The sequence below is a fragment of the Buteo buteo genome, chromosome Z (genome assembly GCF_964188355.1).
Source record: "Buteo buteo chromosome Z, bButBut1.hap1.1, whole genome shotgun sequence".
Classification (NCBI taxonomy): domain Eukaryota; kingdom Metazoa; phylum Chordata; class Aves; order Accipitriformes; family Accipitridae; genus Buteo; species Buteo buteo.
This window is the reverse complement of record NC_134204.1, coordinates 88822576-88838176: the sequence shown is the minus strand read 5'-3', so window position 1 is coordinate 88838176 and position 15601 is coordinate 88822576. Positions and strand designations below refer to the sequence as shown.

The 15601-nt window shown below is 63.9% G+C and overlaps 4 protein-coding genes across 4 annotated transcripts; 1 reads left to right on the top strand and 3 right to left on the bottom strand.

The window, feature by feature from the left end:
- Positions 1 to 1393: 1393 nt before the first annotated feature.
- On the bottom strand, positions 1394 to 3526 carry LOC142026416 (histone H3.3A). The gene is made up of 4 exons (XM_075019407.1): positions 3374 to 3526; positions 2551 to 2694; positions 2221 to 2374; positions 1394 to 2074 (listed from the first exon to the last, which is right to left on the bottom strand). Exons 2-4 carry the CDS (start codon positions 2676 to 2678, stop codon positions 1946 to 1948), a joined length of 411 nt encoding a protein of 136 aa, XP_074875508.1. The 5' UTR covers positions 2679 to 2694; positions 3374 to 3526; the 3' UTR covers positions 1394 to 1945.
- Positions 3527 to 4357: 831 nt separating this feature from the next.
- SELENOW (selenoprotein W) lies at positions 4358 to 5809 on the bottom strand. The gene is made up of 6 exons (XM_075019735.1): positions 5742 to 5809; positions 5457 to 5481; positions 5271 to 5324; positions 5104 to 5178; positions 4906 to 5013; positions 4358 to 4829 (listed from the first exon to the last, which is right to left on the bottom strand). The coding sequence occupies exons 1-5, from the start codon at positions 5774 to 5776 to the stop codon at positions 4939 to 4941; spliced, it is 264 nt and encodes an 87-aa protein (XP_074875836.1). The 5' UTR covers positions 5777 to 5809; the 3' UTR covers positions 4358 to 4829; positions 4906 to 4938.
- Positions 5810 to 7976: 2167 nt separating this feature from the next.
- LOC142026700 (gap junction delta-2 protein-like) lies at positions 7977 to 10378 on the top strand. The gene is made up of 2 exons (XM_075019968.1): positions 7977 to 8047; positions 9515 to 10378. The coding sequence occupies exons 1-2, from the start codon at positions 7977 to 7979 to the stop codon at positions 10341 to 10343; spliced, it is 900 nt and encodes a 299-aa protein (XP_074876069.1). The 3' UTR covers positions 10344 to 10378.
- A 560-nt stretch (positions 10379 to 10938) lies between these two features.
- NOP53 (NOP53 ribosome biogenesis factor) lies at positions 10939 to 14940 on the bottom strand. The gene is made up of 13 exons (XM_075021883.1): positions 14531 to 14940; positions 13952 to 14016; positions 13752 to 13836; positions 13429 to 13634; positions 12928 to 12998; positions 12737 to 12832; positions 12491 to 12595; positions 12154 to 12324; positions 11887 to 12062; positions 11695 to 11761; positions 11245 to 11321; positions 11077 to 11133; positions 10939 to 10994 (listed from the first exon to the last, which is right to left on the bottom strand). The coding sequence occupies exons 1-13, from the start codon at positions 14923 to 14925 to the stop codon at positions 10988 to 10990; spliced, it is 1578 nt and encodes a 525-aa protein (XP_074877984.1). The 5' UTR covers positions 14926 to 14940; the 3' UTR covers positions 10939 to 10987.
- Between the last annotated feature and the right edge of the window lie 661 nt (positions 14941 to 15601).

Sequence of the window (15601 nt, the reverse complement as noted above, 5' to 3'; positions counted from 1 at the left end):
CTCAGCCTGGCCCCAGAGTCCCATAGTTCAGCAGAGTCCCCCCAAATCCTGCAGGCACCCCCCTCACCCCCCAATCCCAGCAGGGCCCCCCTTTGCCCCCCCCAGCCGCCGAGCAGCTGGGAGGAGAGTGTTGAAATCGGGATGATTAGTTTGTTTTTCAGACGCGGGGATTTGGGGCTGATTAACCCTAATCCCTGTGCCGGGGGGGGGGGTTGGGGGGGAGGCGGGGGTCAGGGCGGGGGGGGCAGCGCAGATGCAGCCGGCAGCTCGCCCAGGGGCCGCCCCAGCCCCCCAAAAACACCCCATGGCAACGGGGCGGGGGCGTGACCTTGCCCCGGGGAGGGGGTCCCAGGCCTAGGGCTGTTCCCAAATCGTTAAGATTTTAATCCTGGGGCGAGCCCAATCCCCGATCCCCTAATTAAACGCTAACAAATTGGGGGGGGGGGGGGGGCAGGAAAAGTGGCCCCAAAATGCAGCTGCTTGTTACCCTTGTTACCGGTTAATTGGGTTTTTCAGGGTCCCCAAAGCCCTTCCCAGCCCAGTGGGGCCACAGGGGTGCGGGTCAGCACTGGAGGTGTGTGTGGTGGGGGACAGTACTCCGATTCCCCTGTTTCTGGAGGAAAATGCAATGGGTGAACACATTTATACACTTCTTTTTACATCTGTATAAAATTATATATGTTTATATCAAAATTGTATCTATATGTAAAAATCCTACCTATGGTTATGGAAAATTACAACTATATTTATGTAAAAATATGTGTATTTTATATCTCTATATAAGAGCACCCTCTATTTCTATATCTATGTAATACCATCTATTTATAAATATGTATCTATATCAAAAAACCTGTATCTGTATAAAAATATATGTATTTTTTATGTGCCTCTATAAAAGCGCCCTGCCCAGTGCTGGTTTCTGAGGAGCAACGCCCCAATATCTCCATTTTTCAGGAGAATCTCCCCCGGGGCTGTGCCTTGCTGGGGTTTTTGGGGAGGGCTGGGCCCCCCCTGCCCCATTTTGGGGGGAGGGCACCCCGTCCTCAGGTGCCCGCCCCACCCCCCGGCCCCCTAATCCCGATTAGGGTGGCTCAGGGTGGGGGGGCCGCTGCCCCAGCTCTAAATTTAACACCGGGGTGTCAGGAGCAATCACGTCAGCGCCCCGGGGTAATCCGGCCCTGTGCTCCCCACCCCCTCCTCGAATCTCCCCAAAAAGGGAAAGGGAGAGGGGAACCCCCCCCCCCTCAGACCCCAAATTATGGCCCCACACACTCCCAAGTTGCCCTCCGAACCGCAAGTTTTGGGGCACGGGCAGGGAATTTATTTATAATAAAGAAGGCGGTGGAGATGGGCGGGACCGGGATTTATTAGGAAGGAAACGAAGAGGACACGGTGAACATTGATGGGTTTTCTTTATTCCGTTGTCACCGCGGGGCGGAGAAATGCGGACGGTACAAAGCTCAAACGCACGAAGGGGAAACGAGGCAGGGGAGACCACAGTTCCATCCCCTCTGCCGGGGGCAGAGGGAAAGGAGCAGGAATCGGAGCTGTCCCCGTTTGAGGGCTTCGAGAAGCCGAAGCCCCAAAGCTCCTCTTTCCACCCCCAAAAATACACCAGGTTTGTGTAGAAAACCAGGGATTTCAAAAACTGTCCCCACCCCCCGCCCCACTACGTATTTTTTGCAACTTGGAGAAAGGAAAGAAAAAAAAAAAGTGTACAAAAAGAGGAAAAACAAATCCAAAAAGTCTCATAAACCCCTCAGAAGTCGTGTGTTGGTTTTTGCCTGTACGTCGTGAATGGAGTCAGCTCTCGCGACGTGTCGCAGCCGCTACATGTGGGAGCAGGAGAAACACCCCCTCCATCCCCCCCGACCCCCCCCCCCGCACCCCACCCCCCCGCCTCCATCCCACCCCAAATCTCTCCTACCGCCCAGCGCTGGCTGCCCTAAGCCCGCTCGCCACGGATGCGACGTGCCAGCTGGATGTCCTTGGGCATGATGGTGACCCTTTTGGCGTGGATGGCGCAGAGGTTGGTGTCCTCAAAGAGGCCCACGAGGTACGCTTCGCTGGCTTCCTGCCGGGAGAGAACCGCAGCCTCAAGGAGCGGGGGACTTACAGGGGGTTCAACTGAAGGAGGAACATTCTGGGGAGACCTAACGTGGCCCCGATATTCCCCCACCCCTCGGGTATCGTGGCACTGTGTGGGACGGGGGTTCTCACCTGCAGTGCCCCGATGGCAGCGCTCTGGAAACGCAGGTCGGTCTTGAAGTCCTGCGCGATCTCCCGTACCAGGCGTTGGAAGGGCAGCTTGCGGATCAGCAGCTCCGTGGATTTCTGGTATCGCCGGATCTCCCGTAAAGCCACCGTGCCGGGCCTGCAAGGGATTTCAGCAGTTAACGTGATCAAAATCACTCTTGTCTGTAACACTGCACCCTTTCTGCGTCGAGTCACCCGTGCAGCCGGGGGAGGGCCTGCGGCCGTGGGCAGGGGACCCCGAGCCCCAGCCTGCCATTACCCCTGCCCACCGGGGGGTGACATCGATCCCGGTACCTATAGCGATGGGGCTTCTTCACACCCCCCGTGGAAGGTGCGCTCTTCCTGGCGGCTTTGGTGGCCAACTGCTTCCTTGGCGCCTTCCCGCCGGTGGATTTCCGAGCTGTCTGCTTGGTACGGGCCATGCCGGACGGTCAGAGTCTGTCGAGGGGGCGAGAAAGCACTGGAGTCGGCTCCAGGGCCGGGGAGTGAAGGGCGAGACCGGCCGTTAGCGGTCGGGGGGTAGCCGGCTGCCCGTACCGGACCTCAGCCCCTTTCTGTGAGGGAGGCGAGGGGGCTACCCCCTCGACCTCGGGGGCTGAGGTGGACACCGGGCTGAGGGAGAGATGCCGGGCCAGCGGATCACGCCGCCGGGCCGGGCCCGGACCCGGGCGAGCCCCCATGGCCTGACAGCGCCGGGCTGGGGGAGAACGACTAACCCCCCTGACCCGGTCCCCTCAGGGCCTTCGGACTACAACTCCCAGAAGCCTTCGCGCTGCGTCACGTCCCCCCCCCGCCCGGCTGATTGGCTGACGGCGCTCAGCCAACGAGCTCGCACGCTGCCAGCAGCGGGGAGGTACCGCCGAGTCTTCCCCCTAGACGGACGCGCCTCTCGACCTATCCTCTTCCCGGCATCTCAGCCAATCAGAGCCCCCTCCCTCCTCAGCCAACCAGCGGCCGGCAGCAGTCGGAAGGCGGGACTAAGGGAGAAGCGTCTCCTCAGACGACCTCGGCGCCGGGCCGGGCCGCCCCCCCCCATCCGTCCTCTCCGCTCTCCCTCCTTCCCCGGACCGCCGTTACCGGGCAGCGACCCCCGACCCCGGCCCCGCACCGCCGTTACCTGCGTGCCCGGCTGGCGGCGATGCTTGGAACCGTTGAGGGGTTGGGGGGGGGTGGGGGTCGCGGGGTAACGCTGTCGGTGCACTCGCTCCCTTCCCGCCTTTCCCGGCAGAAAATGGCGGGCTCCCGGCGGAGTCTCTTTACCCGTCATGCACCGCGGCGGAGGTTGGGGTGGAAGCGGGGGGGGGGCGGGGGAGGGAGGTCGGCTGAGGTGAGGCGGGCCGGCGCCATCTTGTGACCCACTATGGGGAAGGGCCCGGCGCCGGGTTTGGGGCGGCTTCTGAGCCCCGGGACCGGGTGTCCACCTCGGTACGAGCCCTCGGTTAAAGCCAGACCGATTTTCTGTACCCTCCCCCCCGCCCCAGTTTCCCTCCACCCTCCTTTTGCCTTGAGTAGCCTCAGGAGGACGAGCGAGGGAGAGACCGTCGTCACCCCCTCAGCCCAAGGGAGCGTCCGGCCTTTGGTTTTACCCCCTAAATACACCTTCACCATTTCACACAGGTCGCTTCAGCACTGGCAACGCTTCACCGCCGCAAATGGCGGGAAGGAGGAGCTTTAATCCTAGCTTTAATCCACCCGCCAGCACCGGTCAGACTCCTTTTGCCGAAGTCCCTTCTCACGCTTGTCCATGGTCGCTCGGTACAGCCGAAGGTGTGAATTTAAAGCATCGCTGTGGAGCGGTGGGTGGAAAAAAAACGAGGCGAGGGGATAAATCTTGGCTGCCTGACTCCTCGCTGTAGTCACCAGAGGGCACGCGTCCGCCGCTAAAAGAAGCGACAGTCGCTGGGAGAGATCTGCAACCCAGGGGCGGTCTTAATTTTTAAGTTCCAGAGGAGGGGATAAGAGTTGGTTAGGCCCCGGGAAACCTGCAGCAGGTCAAGGTGGGAGCCTTCTGCCTCACCCCAGGGTACCGCTTGGCAAAACAGCCATGCCGAACCGTGCCCTGCCCCCCCCCCCAAAAAAAAAAACCAAACCCTGGCTTGGCTCAAATTTTCCACAACTTTATTCCAGAAAGGCCACCGAGCCACCAGAGACTTACAGAAGGCAACTGGAACGCTGGGGTGGGAGCTTGGGGTCCAGCCGCCACCGGGCAGAGAGGGAAAAAGAATTAAAATTGCTGGAATAACTTCGGTTTTGAAGCTTTTTTTTCCCTATTTTTCAGCCTGGCAGGCTCGGCGAAAGCTTCCTGTGTGGATTAGCAGCGGGGGGGAAAATAAAAACCCAAACCAAACCAAGCTCGACCCAGCTGAATATAGGAGCGTCAGTGAAGGCGGTTAGTGCGGAGGGAAAGGAGCTGGGGGGGGGGGGGGGGGGGGGAAGTGAAGCTCGACGGCCGCCCGCTGCCCTCGCGCCAACATCCTGCGCGGTGTCTGGAAACAGCCCGGTGCCGGCGGACGTTTCGGCGGTTCCCGTCATGGAGCGCTCGGCCGACGCGAGGGAGGCGGTCGCCAGTGGAGCTGTGGGAGGAGAGGGCTGATTCGGCGACATCCCGACGCCGGCATGGCACCGTCGGTATCGCCAACGATACCGTACCTTCGTTAGGGGTGCCGGGGCAGACCCCGACGCCTAGGACAGGCGGGTTTTGATGGCGGCCATGATCTTTTGGAGCTTGGCGTCGCTGTCGACGAACCCGTCGCCGTTCTGGCGGAGGGAGAACGGTTGCGTTGTGTGCCGGGGGTGTTGGTGCATCCCAGCAAGGCACCGGCGAGGCTGGGGGGGGGTGTCACCCACCTTCTTAGAGTGGACCAGGCGGCCACCCACCGTCACTTCAAACCATCCTGTCACCTCCCGCGTCCCCTGGCCGCTCTGGGGGTACACAGAGGGGGGGGCGGGTGTCACCTTGGCCCTGGCTGACAGCCCCCCCACCATGTCGTCGTCCCCGCCCCCCCAAAACTCACCACCTGCAGCGCGCCTGGGAAGCGTCTCTCCAGCTCCTGCTTGAGCTGTTGGTACTGAAAGCGAGGGGGAGCGGGGGGGCAGTGTCACCGCCCCTGCCCGTTTTGGGAGGAGGGGCAGCCCCTCCTGGTGGGGGCAGCCCCTCGCGGGGGGACGGGACGGGACACGAGTGGGGGGACATGGCTCACCTTGGGGCTGTAGCCTCAGGCTCCACTGCGCGGAGGGGGGGGGGACGACGGGCGGTCAGTAGGACTCCTGTAACGGGACACCCCCCTCCCCAATACCCCCCCCGTCCCCCCCATGCACAAGGGCCCCCCGCCCCGAGCGCACACCGTGCACATCCCCCCCACCCCACGCATCTTGCGCGAGCGCGTGTGTCCCCCCCAAACCCCGCACCAGGGTGTCATGTGTGTGTGTCCCCCCCCGCCCCGGGTGTGTTGTGTGTGTCCCCCGTGTGTGCCCCCCCCCGCTACCAGTAGAGCACGGAGACGCGGAGCGGCTCGGCCATGGCGGCGGCGGCGGCGGCGGCGGCTGCGCAGAGGGGCGGTCCCGCCCCGGGGGGGGTCCCCAACCTTCCCCCCCCACCCCCGGCTCGTTTTTGGGGAGCCCCCAGGGGATTGCCCGCCCCCCCGGTGTAACCAGTGCGACCCCAGTATAACCAGTGCAACACTCCGCTATAACCAGTGCAGCCCACCGCGGTATAAATAGCGCATCACACCAGGATAGCCAGCGCATCCTGCAGTAGAACCGCGCATCGCCCAGTATAACCAGTGCATCCTCCCAGTGTCACCAGTGTATCCCCCCCCAGTATAACCGGTGCATTCCTCCCAGTATAACCAGTGCATTCCCCCCAGTATAGCCAGCACATCCCCCAGTATAACCAGCACATCCGCCTCTACAACCAGCGCACCCCCCCCCATATAACCTGTGCACCCCCCCAGTATAACCAGCTCATTCCCCCAGTATAGCCAGTGCATCCCCCCAGTATAATCAGCGCACCCCCCCAAGTATAACCAGTCTATCCCCCCCCAGTATAACCAGTGCATTCCTCCCAGTATAACCTGTGCATCCCCCCAGTATAACCAGTGCATTCCCCCAGTATAGCCAGCACATCCTCCAGTATAACCAGCACATACCGCCCCCCAGTATAACGTGTGCATCCCCCCAGTATAACCTGTGCATCCCTCCAGTATAACCAAAACATCCACCAGTATAACCAGCACATCCCCCCAGTATAACCAGTGCATCCCCGCAGTATAACCAGTGTATCACAGTATAACCAGTGTATTATGCCAGTATAACCAGTGCGTCTCTCCAGTATAACCTATGTATCTCCCCAGGACAACCAGTGCCTCCCCCCCCAGTATAACCAGTGTAACACACAGTATGACCAGTGCATCCCCCCCCCAGTATAACCAGTGCATCACTGCAGTATAACTAGCATATCACACCAGTATAAGCAGTGCGTCCCCCCAGTATAACCAGCACATCCACCAGTATAACCACTGCATCCCCCCCAGTATAACTAGTCTATCCCCCCCAGTATAACCAGTGCATTCCTCCCAGTATAACCTGTGCATCCCCCCAGTATAACCAGTGCATTCCCCCAGTATAGCCAGCACAACCTCCAGTATAACCTGTGCATCCCTCCAGTATAACCAATACATCCCCCCAGTATAACCAGCGCCTCCCCCCAGTATAACCTGTGCATCCCTCCAGTATAACCAACACATCCACCAGTATAACCAGCGCCACCCCCCAGTATAACTAGTGTATCACAGTATAACCAGTGTATTACACCAGTATAACCAGTGCATCCCTCCAGTATAACCTATGCATCCCCCCAGTATAACCAGTGCCTCCCCCTCAGTATAACTGGTGTATCCCCCCAGTATAACCAGTCCATCCCCCAGTATAACCAGCGCATCCCCCCCAGTATAACCTGCGCCTCCCCCATTATAACCAGTGCACCCCCCCAGTATAACCAGTGCATTCCCCCCCAGTATAACCAGCACATCCCCCCAGTATAACCAGTGCCTCCCCCCCAGTATAACCAGTGCATCCCCCCAGTATAACCTGTGCATCCATCGCATCCCACAGTGTAACCAGTGGCTCCCCCCCAGTATAACCAATGTATCACACAGTATAACCAGTGCATCCCCCAGTGTAAACGGTGCATCCCCCCCAGAATAACCATTGCCTCCCCAGTATAACCAGTGCCTCCCCCTCAGTATAACTACTGTATCACACAGTATAACCAGTGCATCCCTCCCAGTATAATCAGCACACCTGCCAGTATAACCAGCACATCCCCCCAGTATAACGAGTGCCTCCCCCCAGTATAACCAGTGCCTCCCCCTCAGTACGACTAGTGTGTCAGACAGTATAACCAGTGCCTCCCCCTCAGTATAACTGCTGTATCACACCAGTATAACCAGTGCATCCCCCCAGTATAACCAGTGCCTCCTCCAGTATAACCAGCGCAACCCCCAGTATAACCTGTGCATCACACCCCACCCCCGCCGGTACCGGGGCCGCCCCGCGCGTTCCCGCCGCTCCCCGGGGCCGCGCACAGCCGGGGCCGCGCTCGGCGCTCCCGGGCGGCGGCAGCTGCTGCGGCTGCGGCGGGGATGGGGCCGCGGCGCTGAGCGGGGGGGGCCCGGCGGGGCGGGGGGGGGCCCGGGCCGGCGCCCCCCGGTCCCGACGCGATGGGCGAATGGACCATCCTGGAGCGGCTGCTGGAGGCGGCGGTGCAGCAGCACTCCACCATGATCGGCAGGTGAGCCCACGGCGCGGGGGGGACACGACACACACGACAGGACACCCCCCCACGCCCCCACCGCCCCCCCAGCCCCACGCTTCCCCCCGAGGGCAGCATCCCCACACCGCCCTGTCTCCCCGCCCCTCCCATCCCCGCACCCCCACGGACCCCACACACCCCCCCAGGGTCAGCAACTACCCCTGGGGGAGGGCGGGGGGGGGGGCATCACCCCCGGGGCCACAGTGGGTCCCTGTGGGGTGACAACGGGTCCCCACAGGGCACACACCCCCCCCCCGCCAAGGGGCTGGGAGGTGGCCTCGGGTGTGGGGGTAGCGGAGGGACCCGCTGTCACCTCCCCGCTGTCACCTCCCCGCCGGCAGGAGGTGACAGCTGTGATAACAGGGACACCGTGGGGACGGTCATAGCCCGGGGGGGGCCCTTCTCGCGTGGGGGCCGGCCACGGGGTGGGGGGGGGCGTCCTCGCTGGAGGGGGTGGGGTGGGGAGACGGGGCCGTCAGCTGCGTTTGGGGACCAGCGGTGCCCGGTGAGATGCAAGTGCGGGAGAGGGGAGAGGAGAAGGTCCCCATGTGTCCCCCGCTAGCAGCACATCCCCAAACCTGCACGCCACATCACCCAAAACCTCTGCCCCCCCCCCAAAAACCCCTGTGCCCCATGTTCCACCCCCAAACCTGCACCCCAGCTCCCTCAGGGCGCCTGGGAATGGGCTCACACATGCCATGGGGTGCACGGGGCACTGCGGGGGTCCCGCTGTCCCCCCGGGGGGGGGCAGGGGATGACACCCCCCACCCTGCTTGCCCCACCCCTGCTGGCAGAGCTGCAGCGAGAGCGACGAGTATTGATGGGTGCCCGTGGCCCCAGGATGGGTGAAGGTCAGGGGTGGTGGCATGGGGGGAGATGGGCCTGGGAAGCACCCAGGGGTCCAGGTAGGACCTGGGGGCACGGGTTTGGGTTGGACCTGGGGGGTCTGGGTTCAACCCATGTGTCTGAGTGGGACCTGGGGGGTCCAGGTCCAGGTCAGACCCACGTGTCCATGTTCAACCCACGTAGCCTGGTTTGACCCACGTTGTCTCAGTTCAACCCACGTATCCCAGTGTCCACGTAGGACCCACGTGTCCAGGTCCGACCCACGTGTCCGGGTCCATGTAGGACCCACGTGTCCAGGTCCGACGCGTATGTCTGGGTCCAGGTAGGACCCCCATGTCCAGGTCCAACCCACATGTCCAAGTCCAGGTAGAACCTGCATGTCCAGGTCCAACCCAGATCTCCAGGTCCAACCCACGTGTCCGGGTCAAGGTAGCACCCACATGTCCAGGTAGGATACGCGTATCCATGTCCAGCCCACGTGTCTAGGTCGAGGTAGGATCCCCATGTCCAGGTAGGACCCACAAGTCTGGGTCGGGGTAGGACCCATGTGTCAGGGTCTGGGTGGTCGCACCTCCTCCCTCCCTCCCTCCTCTCGAGCAGGATCCTGCTGACGGTGGTGGTGATTTTCCGTATCCTGATCGTGGCCATCGTGGGAGAGACGGTGTACGAGGACGAGCAGACCATGTTCATGTGCAACACGCTGCAGCCGGGCTGCAACCAGGCGTGCTACGACAAAGCCTTCCCCATCTCCCACATCCGCTACTGGGTCTTCCAGATCATCCTGGTCTGCACCCCCAGCCTCTGCTTCATCACCTACTCCGTCCATCAGTCGGCCAAGCAACGGGAACGGCGCTACTCCTTCCTCTACCCGCTCTTGGAACGGGATGGTCGCGAAACCAAGAAGACCAAGACGATCAATGGGGTGCTGGCACCCAGCCCGGAGGGGGGCTGCAAGGAAGAACCCGACTGCCTGGAGGCGAAGGAGCTACCCGGCCCGCCACCGCGACCCCCCCGCAGCTCCAAAATCAAACGACAAGAGGGCATCTCCCGTTTCTACGTCATCCAGGTGGTTTTCCGCAACGCCCTGGAGATCGGTTTCCTAGCCGGGCAGTATTTCCTCTACGGATTTAATGTGCCGGCCATCTTCGAGTGCGATCGTTACCCTTGCGTCAAAGAGGTGGAGTGTTACGTCTCGCGACCCACTGAGAAGACCGTCTTTTTGGTCTTCATGTTCGCCGTCAGCGGCGTTTGCGTCCTCCTCAACCTGGCCGAGCTCAACCACTTGGGTTGGCGCAAGGTCAAAGCTGCTGTCCGGGGGGTGCAGGCGCGTCGCAAATCCTTGGTGGAAGTGCGCAAGAAAGACCTTTCCCCCCCGGTCCCCGCGCCTGCGCTCGGCCGGACACAGTCCAGCGAGTCTGCCTACGTCTGAACACCCTCCCCCCCCCGCTGGGGGAAGACGGTGCTGCCCACACCCCCCCCTCCCCAAAATCGCCGGGGTTCCCCCCTCTCCGGTTTGCCGCAAGGGCTGACGCCGAGTCTCGGTGTTGATCGACCTCTTCACGTCATGGTGCAAGCGGGGAGTGGGGCGGAGGCGGGGGGAGCCCCACGATCTGCACCCCGACGGCCTCTGGGCCGGGGGGGAAACGGGGGGGGTGGGGTGGGTGAGTTATTTATTTGGTAGAGGGGATGGGGGGGGCAGAGCCCCCCTCCGCCCCCCCGAAATGTAAATAAATGGGCTGAAGGATTGAGCGCTGAGCTCTAACTGGGGATTGGGGGGTGTCGCTGGACGATATCCTCCCCCCTCCCCAAGCGCGGCAGGGGAGGCACCTGGTGCCGCAGGGTGCCTGGCACCCCCCCCCTTTCCCCCCCCACCCCCCCGGATTTGCGGCCTCTAATCCGCTCTCTAATAGCTCTAAAGAAGGGAAAGGGGCTGAGCCAGGCACCATCTGCTGGGCCCCCCCCCGGGGTTTGGGGGGGGGGAGCCACCCCCCAGCCCCACCGCTGCAAACCCAAAGGAGACGGCGCTGGTGCAAAGGGTTTTATTGGGATGCGGTGCCCGGTGGGATCCGGTGGCTACAGCCTGTAACAGAGAATGGCTGGTTGAGGGGGGGTCCGTGGGGGGAGGTCCAGCCCCACGGCAGCCCCACAGCAGCTCTACTCACGTCACTTCCCGGAAAGCTCTCTTCTCCACGTATTTCAGGCGATACCTCCTCTTGAACCTGGTGAAAGATATGAAGAAACGGGTCAAAAATCCATCCCCCAACCTGCCCTGAATCCGTGGGGCGGTCAGAATGACCCCCACCTCGTCCCCCCCCAGCCCCATTCCTTACTTGGCCCTCTCCCGCGGCTCGATCAGGCTCCTCTTCTGCAGGCTCTTGAAGCGGTCGCGCAGGACGCTGCCCTCGGGCTGGGGGGAGGCCGAGCGGGTCAGTGACGGCATGTTTGGGGGGGGGGGCACATAGGGTGGCAGGGGACACCCCCCCGCCACCTCCCAGCCAGGTTTCGGGGGCCTCCCTCCAGCAGGGAAGGGAGCGGAGGAGCCATTTCATGCCCCCCCCTGCCTCCAGCACCGTCCTGCGGAGGTGCCGGCACCCTCAGCACCCAGGCCCTCGCCTACGCGACGAGGTCCCGGGACCCCGGAGACCTTCACATTCCCAGCCCCCCCCACCGCGGGGCGGGGGCTGTGAATCCTCCTAGCGCAAGGATGGGTCTCATCACTGGGTGCTGGCATCCCACCCCCCCCCACCCCCACCAGCCCCCCCCAAAGGGGGGTGACCCACCTTCAATGTGCGCAGGGACTCAGCCAGCTCGTCGCTCAGCTGTACCTCCAGGCTGGGGTCCTCATATCTGTGGGGATGGGGGGAGCGGTTTCAGAGGAGGGGGGCAGGTTGAGAGAGAAGGGGGGGGGGTTCAGAGAGAGGGGAGGGCGGTATCAGGCAGCCCCCCCAGTCTCCCACCCCCTCTCCACTCACTTGAGGGGCCCCAGGCGTCGGGGCAGCGCGTCCTTCGCCCGACGCTTGGCCAAACGCGCCTGCCGTCGTCGCAGCAGCTCCGCTTCCCACCGCTTCACCTGCTGCCGCAGCGAACGCAGGCGGAAAAGCTCCTGCCGCCGGCAACGCGCCACCTTTTCCCGGCACTGCCGGGCCGCCTGCAGGCACAACCGCGTCAGGAACCCGGCAGACGCCCCCACGCACCCCCTGAGCCGTGGTGCGCGCGTCCCCCGGGAACCGTCCTCGCACCAGGGCTCGGGCTTCCTTCTCCCGCCGGCGCTGCTGCTCCGTCTTCTTCTCCTGCCGTGGGGCCGGTTTTGGTGCATCCCCGGGCTCTGCCGGCGCTGCCGGCGCCTCCTCATCTTCCTCATCCCCCGACTCCTCCAGCAGCCCCTCGCACTGCTCCTGGAAAACTGTCTCCTGGGTAGGAGAAGGGGGGGTCACCACCCCGGTTTCGGAACGGAGCCTCTCCTGTGCCCCCCCAACCTGCTCCCAAGGAAAAGGGTTGGAGGGGAGACACGGGGAGGGGGCTGCAGGGCCTCCCCAAACCCTTGCCGTGGGTCCGGGGCAGGGGGGGTCATCTCACCGCAGTGGGGAGCTCGGTGCCCTCGGGGATCTTCAGCTGCCTCTCCACCTTGTCCTCCGCCCTCTTCTTCCTCACCTCCACCTCGTGAGCCCGCAGCAACAGTGCCTGCGAGGGCCGGTGGCACCGTCACCCCCAAAACAAAGGGGACAGCCCCCCCCGACCCCTGCCATCCCTGTGGTGGGGGGGGAGGGACAGGGAGACGACCACCCTGCACCCGCAGCCCCGCCCCGCCCCGCCTCCCCAAACCTGGTGGTCCTCAAAGGTGGGGTTGTAGGAACCGCCGGCGGCGATGACCTCCACAGCAGGGACCTGCGAAGGCTTCGTCTGCAGCCTGGCAGGGCGCTGCGGGGGGGGACAGGACAGACAGCTGGGGTGAGGGGCTCTAACCGGCTGTGCCCCCCCCCCCAGCCCAGTTTCTGCCCCCACCCCCGACTCACCTTCACCCTCTGCTTCTTGGTCTGCTGCAGGAACCAGCTGTCCTGCCCCACCAGCGCCTGGTCCAGGGGGTCTGTGGGGAAACCGGCACCCCCCCTTTACCCCAAAGCTCCAAGGACAAGCCTGGGGGGGGGGGGGCAATGCTGACTGACACCTCCCCCCCCCAAAAGCCCCACAGGAGGAAGGGGCTCCCCTGACACAAGTGAATAAACTGGGGGTCGTTCCCCACGTCGCTCTGGTTTTTGTGCCACCCCCACCCCTGGGGCACCACTTAAGGTTAATCCCACCTCAGCCCTGGGGCAGGGGGGGGCGAGAGAAGCCGCCCTCCCCCCCGATTTTCACACAAAACCCCCAAATTTTGTTTGCTGCCCTCCCTCCCAGTGCCCCCGGGAAAGACCTTGCTACAAAAGCAGGGGAAACATCCCCAAAAACACCCAGGCTGGCCCTAATTCCTGCCGGGAAGCCCCCCTACAACCAGCAAGTGTCTCCCCCCCCTCACTTACTATCGGCCGCCCAGATGTCGTAGAAGCCCCTTTCGGGGTCCGAGCGCCCCTTTTCCGGCACTTTATCCTGCGGGGCAGCCCCTCGCCGCAGCCGGGCTCGCAGGCGCCGCTCGGCGCGGGGCAGCACCCCCTTTTCCGCTTGTTTCTCCCAAAACTGCCGTCGTCGCTTCTCCTTCCGCCCGTTGGGGATCTGGTGAGCCAAAATACTGCGGGGGGGGGGGGGGGGGGGCGGGGGGGTGAGGTCAGCTCAGGGTGGAGGGGGGTGCAATGCCACCACGTTGTGTGTTGTGTCCCCGCTGCCACCCCCCGCCGTTCCCCCTCACTTTTTGGGTGCCGGCACCTTGGAGTCGGGCTGCAGGACGAGGTCGACATGCAGGGGCTTCTCCTTGCCCTTGTTCAGTTGCCGATCTGGGGCGCGCCGGCGGGGGGGGGGGAACACACACACAAGTCACCTCCAAACACCGAGGAAAGGAAGTTGGGGTGTTGTTGTCCGTGTCCCCCCCCCCAGAAAAACCCCACTCACCTTTCTCCGCATTGCCGGTGTCCACAAAGAAGAGCCCCTCATCCGGCTGCTCTGCAATCAGCCCCCTGAGGAGGAGCCCCCCCCGACCCTGGTCAACTCCTGGGGTGGGGGGGCTCCCCCTTCCCCAACACCCCCCAAGGCTTCTAACACCCCCTAGTGCGCCCCCCAAACCTCAGGATCCCCGCCTTTACCCTTTACACATAACCCAAGCCCCCCCTCGCACCCCCCCCAGCTCCAGTTCCCCCCCCCCCAAGACCCCTCTCAGCCCCCCACCTCGCTCATGGGATCCCCCCCCAAACCTCTCTTTTCAGGGCCCTCAAGCGCCCCCCCCCCCCGGCCCGGGACACCGCAAAGCCCCTCTAAGCCCCCCAAGCCCCTCTGAGCCCCCCAAAGCCCCTCTCACACCTCGCAAGTCCGTCGTCCGTCGCGGCCCCCCCAAGGGTCCACGTGGCCTCTGGGGGCCTCTCACTCCTCCAGGACGCCCCCCGGTGCCCTCAACCCCTCCCGAAGCCGTTCGTGACCCCCGCCCCCCCAAAAGACGCCGCCGGGTGTCCCGTGTCCCCCCCCCGCCGCCCTCACCCTGTGGCCCGCTGCTGCAGCACCACGTCCTCGAGGAAGTCGCCGATTTCGCGGCCCAGCCGCGCCTCGGGGCCGGCCCAGCGCTTCCAGCCCTTCTTGCGGTTGCGGGGACCGCGGGAGCGGCGGCGGACGGTGGCGGGATCCCGCGACCCGGGGCTCAGGCCCAGGAACGAGGTGGATGCCGCGGGCTCCGCCATCTCGAAAGGAAGAACCAGGCCGCGGCGGCTTGACGGAAGCGCTGCGCAGCCACTTCCGGCCGCCATCTTGGGGAGGGCGGGGAGAGGCGGGGACGCCATCTTGGGGAGGGCGGGGAAAGGCGGCGGCGCCATCTTGGGGAGGGCGGGGAGAGGTGGGGACGCCATCTTGGGGAGGGCGGGGAAGGGCGGCGGCGCCATCTTGGGAAGGGCGGTGTCCAGCTGTGCCTGGGGGGGGCTCCAGATGTGTGTGTGTGTGTGTCCCAGATGTGCCCCAAACACCCCGGGCGTGGGCACAGGAGGGGGCCTCGGACCCCCGAACCGGCTCCAGATGTGCCCCACCCCCCCCCCAAGCTCTGGCACATGCGTGCACACGCAAGTTCATGCCTGGACACGCGTGTGCTCGCCTCCCTCCCCGCCTCGTGCATGCCATGCCCCCCCACGGGCCTGCACGCGCCCACGTGCGGGCATCCACATCCACGTGCACACACGCGCCCCCCTCCCCCCCCGACGTGTGCTGACACGTGTGCACAAACACACGTGTGGACACGCACACGCCTTCACGCCTGTGCTCCCGTGCCGCCGGACACCTTCACACACGTGCGTGAGCACCCACCCGTGCACGCAAACCCCACGTGTGTGTGTGCACACGCACCCACACCCATGCACACGTGTGTGCCAGCACCTGACACCCCACGGGCACCCCCCACACCCACGCACCCCCTCCTTTGCAACACCCCCCTTACACACCCACCCCACCTTGCACCCCTCCCTTGCACACTCACCCCTCCTTACAACCCCTCTCTTGCACACCCCTTATCCCTCGCACGCCGCCTCTGTGCACACCCCCTTGCACACACTCCCCCGTGCACATCCA

Bases quoted from the DNA above. Each gene is read 5' to 3' on its own strand.
- LOC142026416 (XM_075019407.1), bottom strand. From the start codon at position 2,678: ATGGCCCGTACCAAGCAGACAGCTCGGAAATCCACCGGCGGGAAGGCG. The intron at 2,375-2,550 runs GTACCGGGATCG...AATCCCTTGCAG, and splicing joins AAGAAGCCCCATCGCTATAG to GCCCGGCACGGTGGCTTTAC. The intron at 2,075-2,220 runs GTGAGAACCCCC...CTCTCCCGGCAG, and splicing joins CTGCCATCGGGGCACTGCAG to GAAGCCAGCGAAGCGTACCT.
- NOP53 (XM_075021883.1), bottom strand. From the start codon at position 14,925: ATGGCGCCGCCGCCCTTCCCCGCCCTCCCCAAGATGGCGTCCCCACCT. The intron at 12,325-12,490 runs GTGAGATGACCC...TCTCCTACCCAG, and splicing joins GCACCGAGCTCCCCACTGCG to GAGACAGTTTTCCAGGAGCA. The intron at 11,134-11,244 runs GTAAGGAATGGG...ATCTTTCACCAG, and splicing joins GAGCCGCGGGAGAGGGCCAA to GTTCAAGAGGAGGTATCGCC.
- LOC142026700 (XM_075019968.1), top strand. From the start codon at position 7,977: ATGGGCGAATGGACCATCCTGGAGCGGCTGCTGGAGGCGGCGGTGCAG. The intron at 8,048-9,514 runs GTGAGCCCACGG...CCTCTCGAGCAG, and splicing joins CACTCCACCATGATCGGCAG to GATCCTGCTGACGGTGGTGG.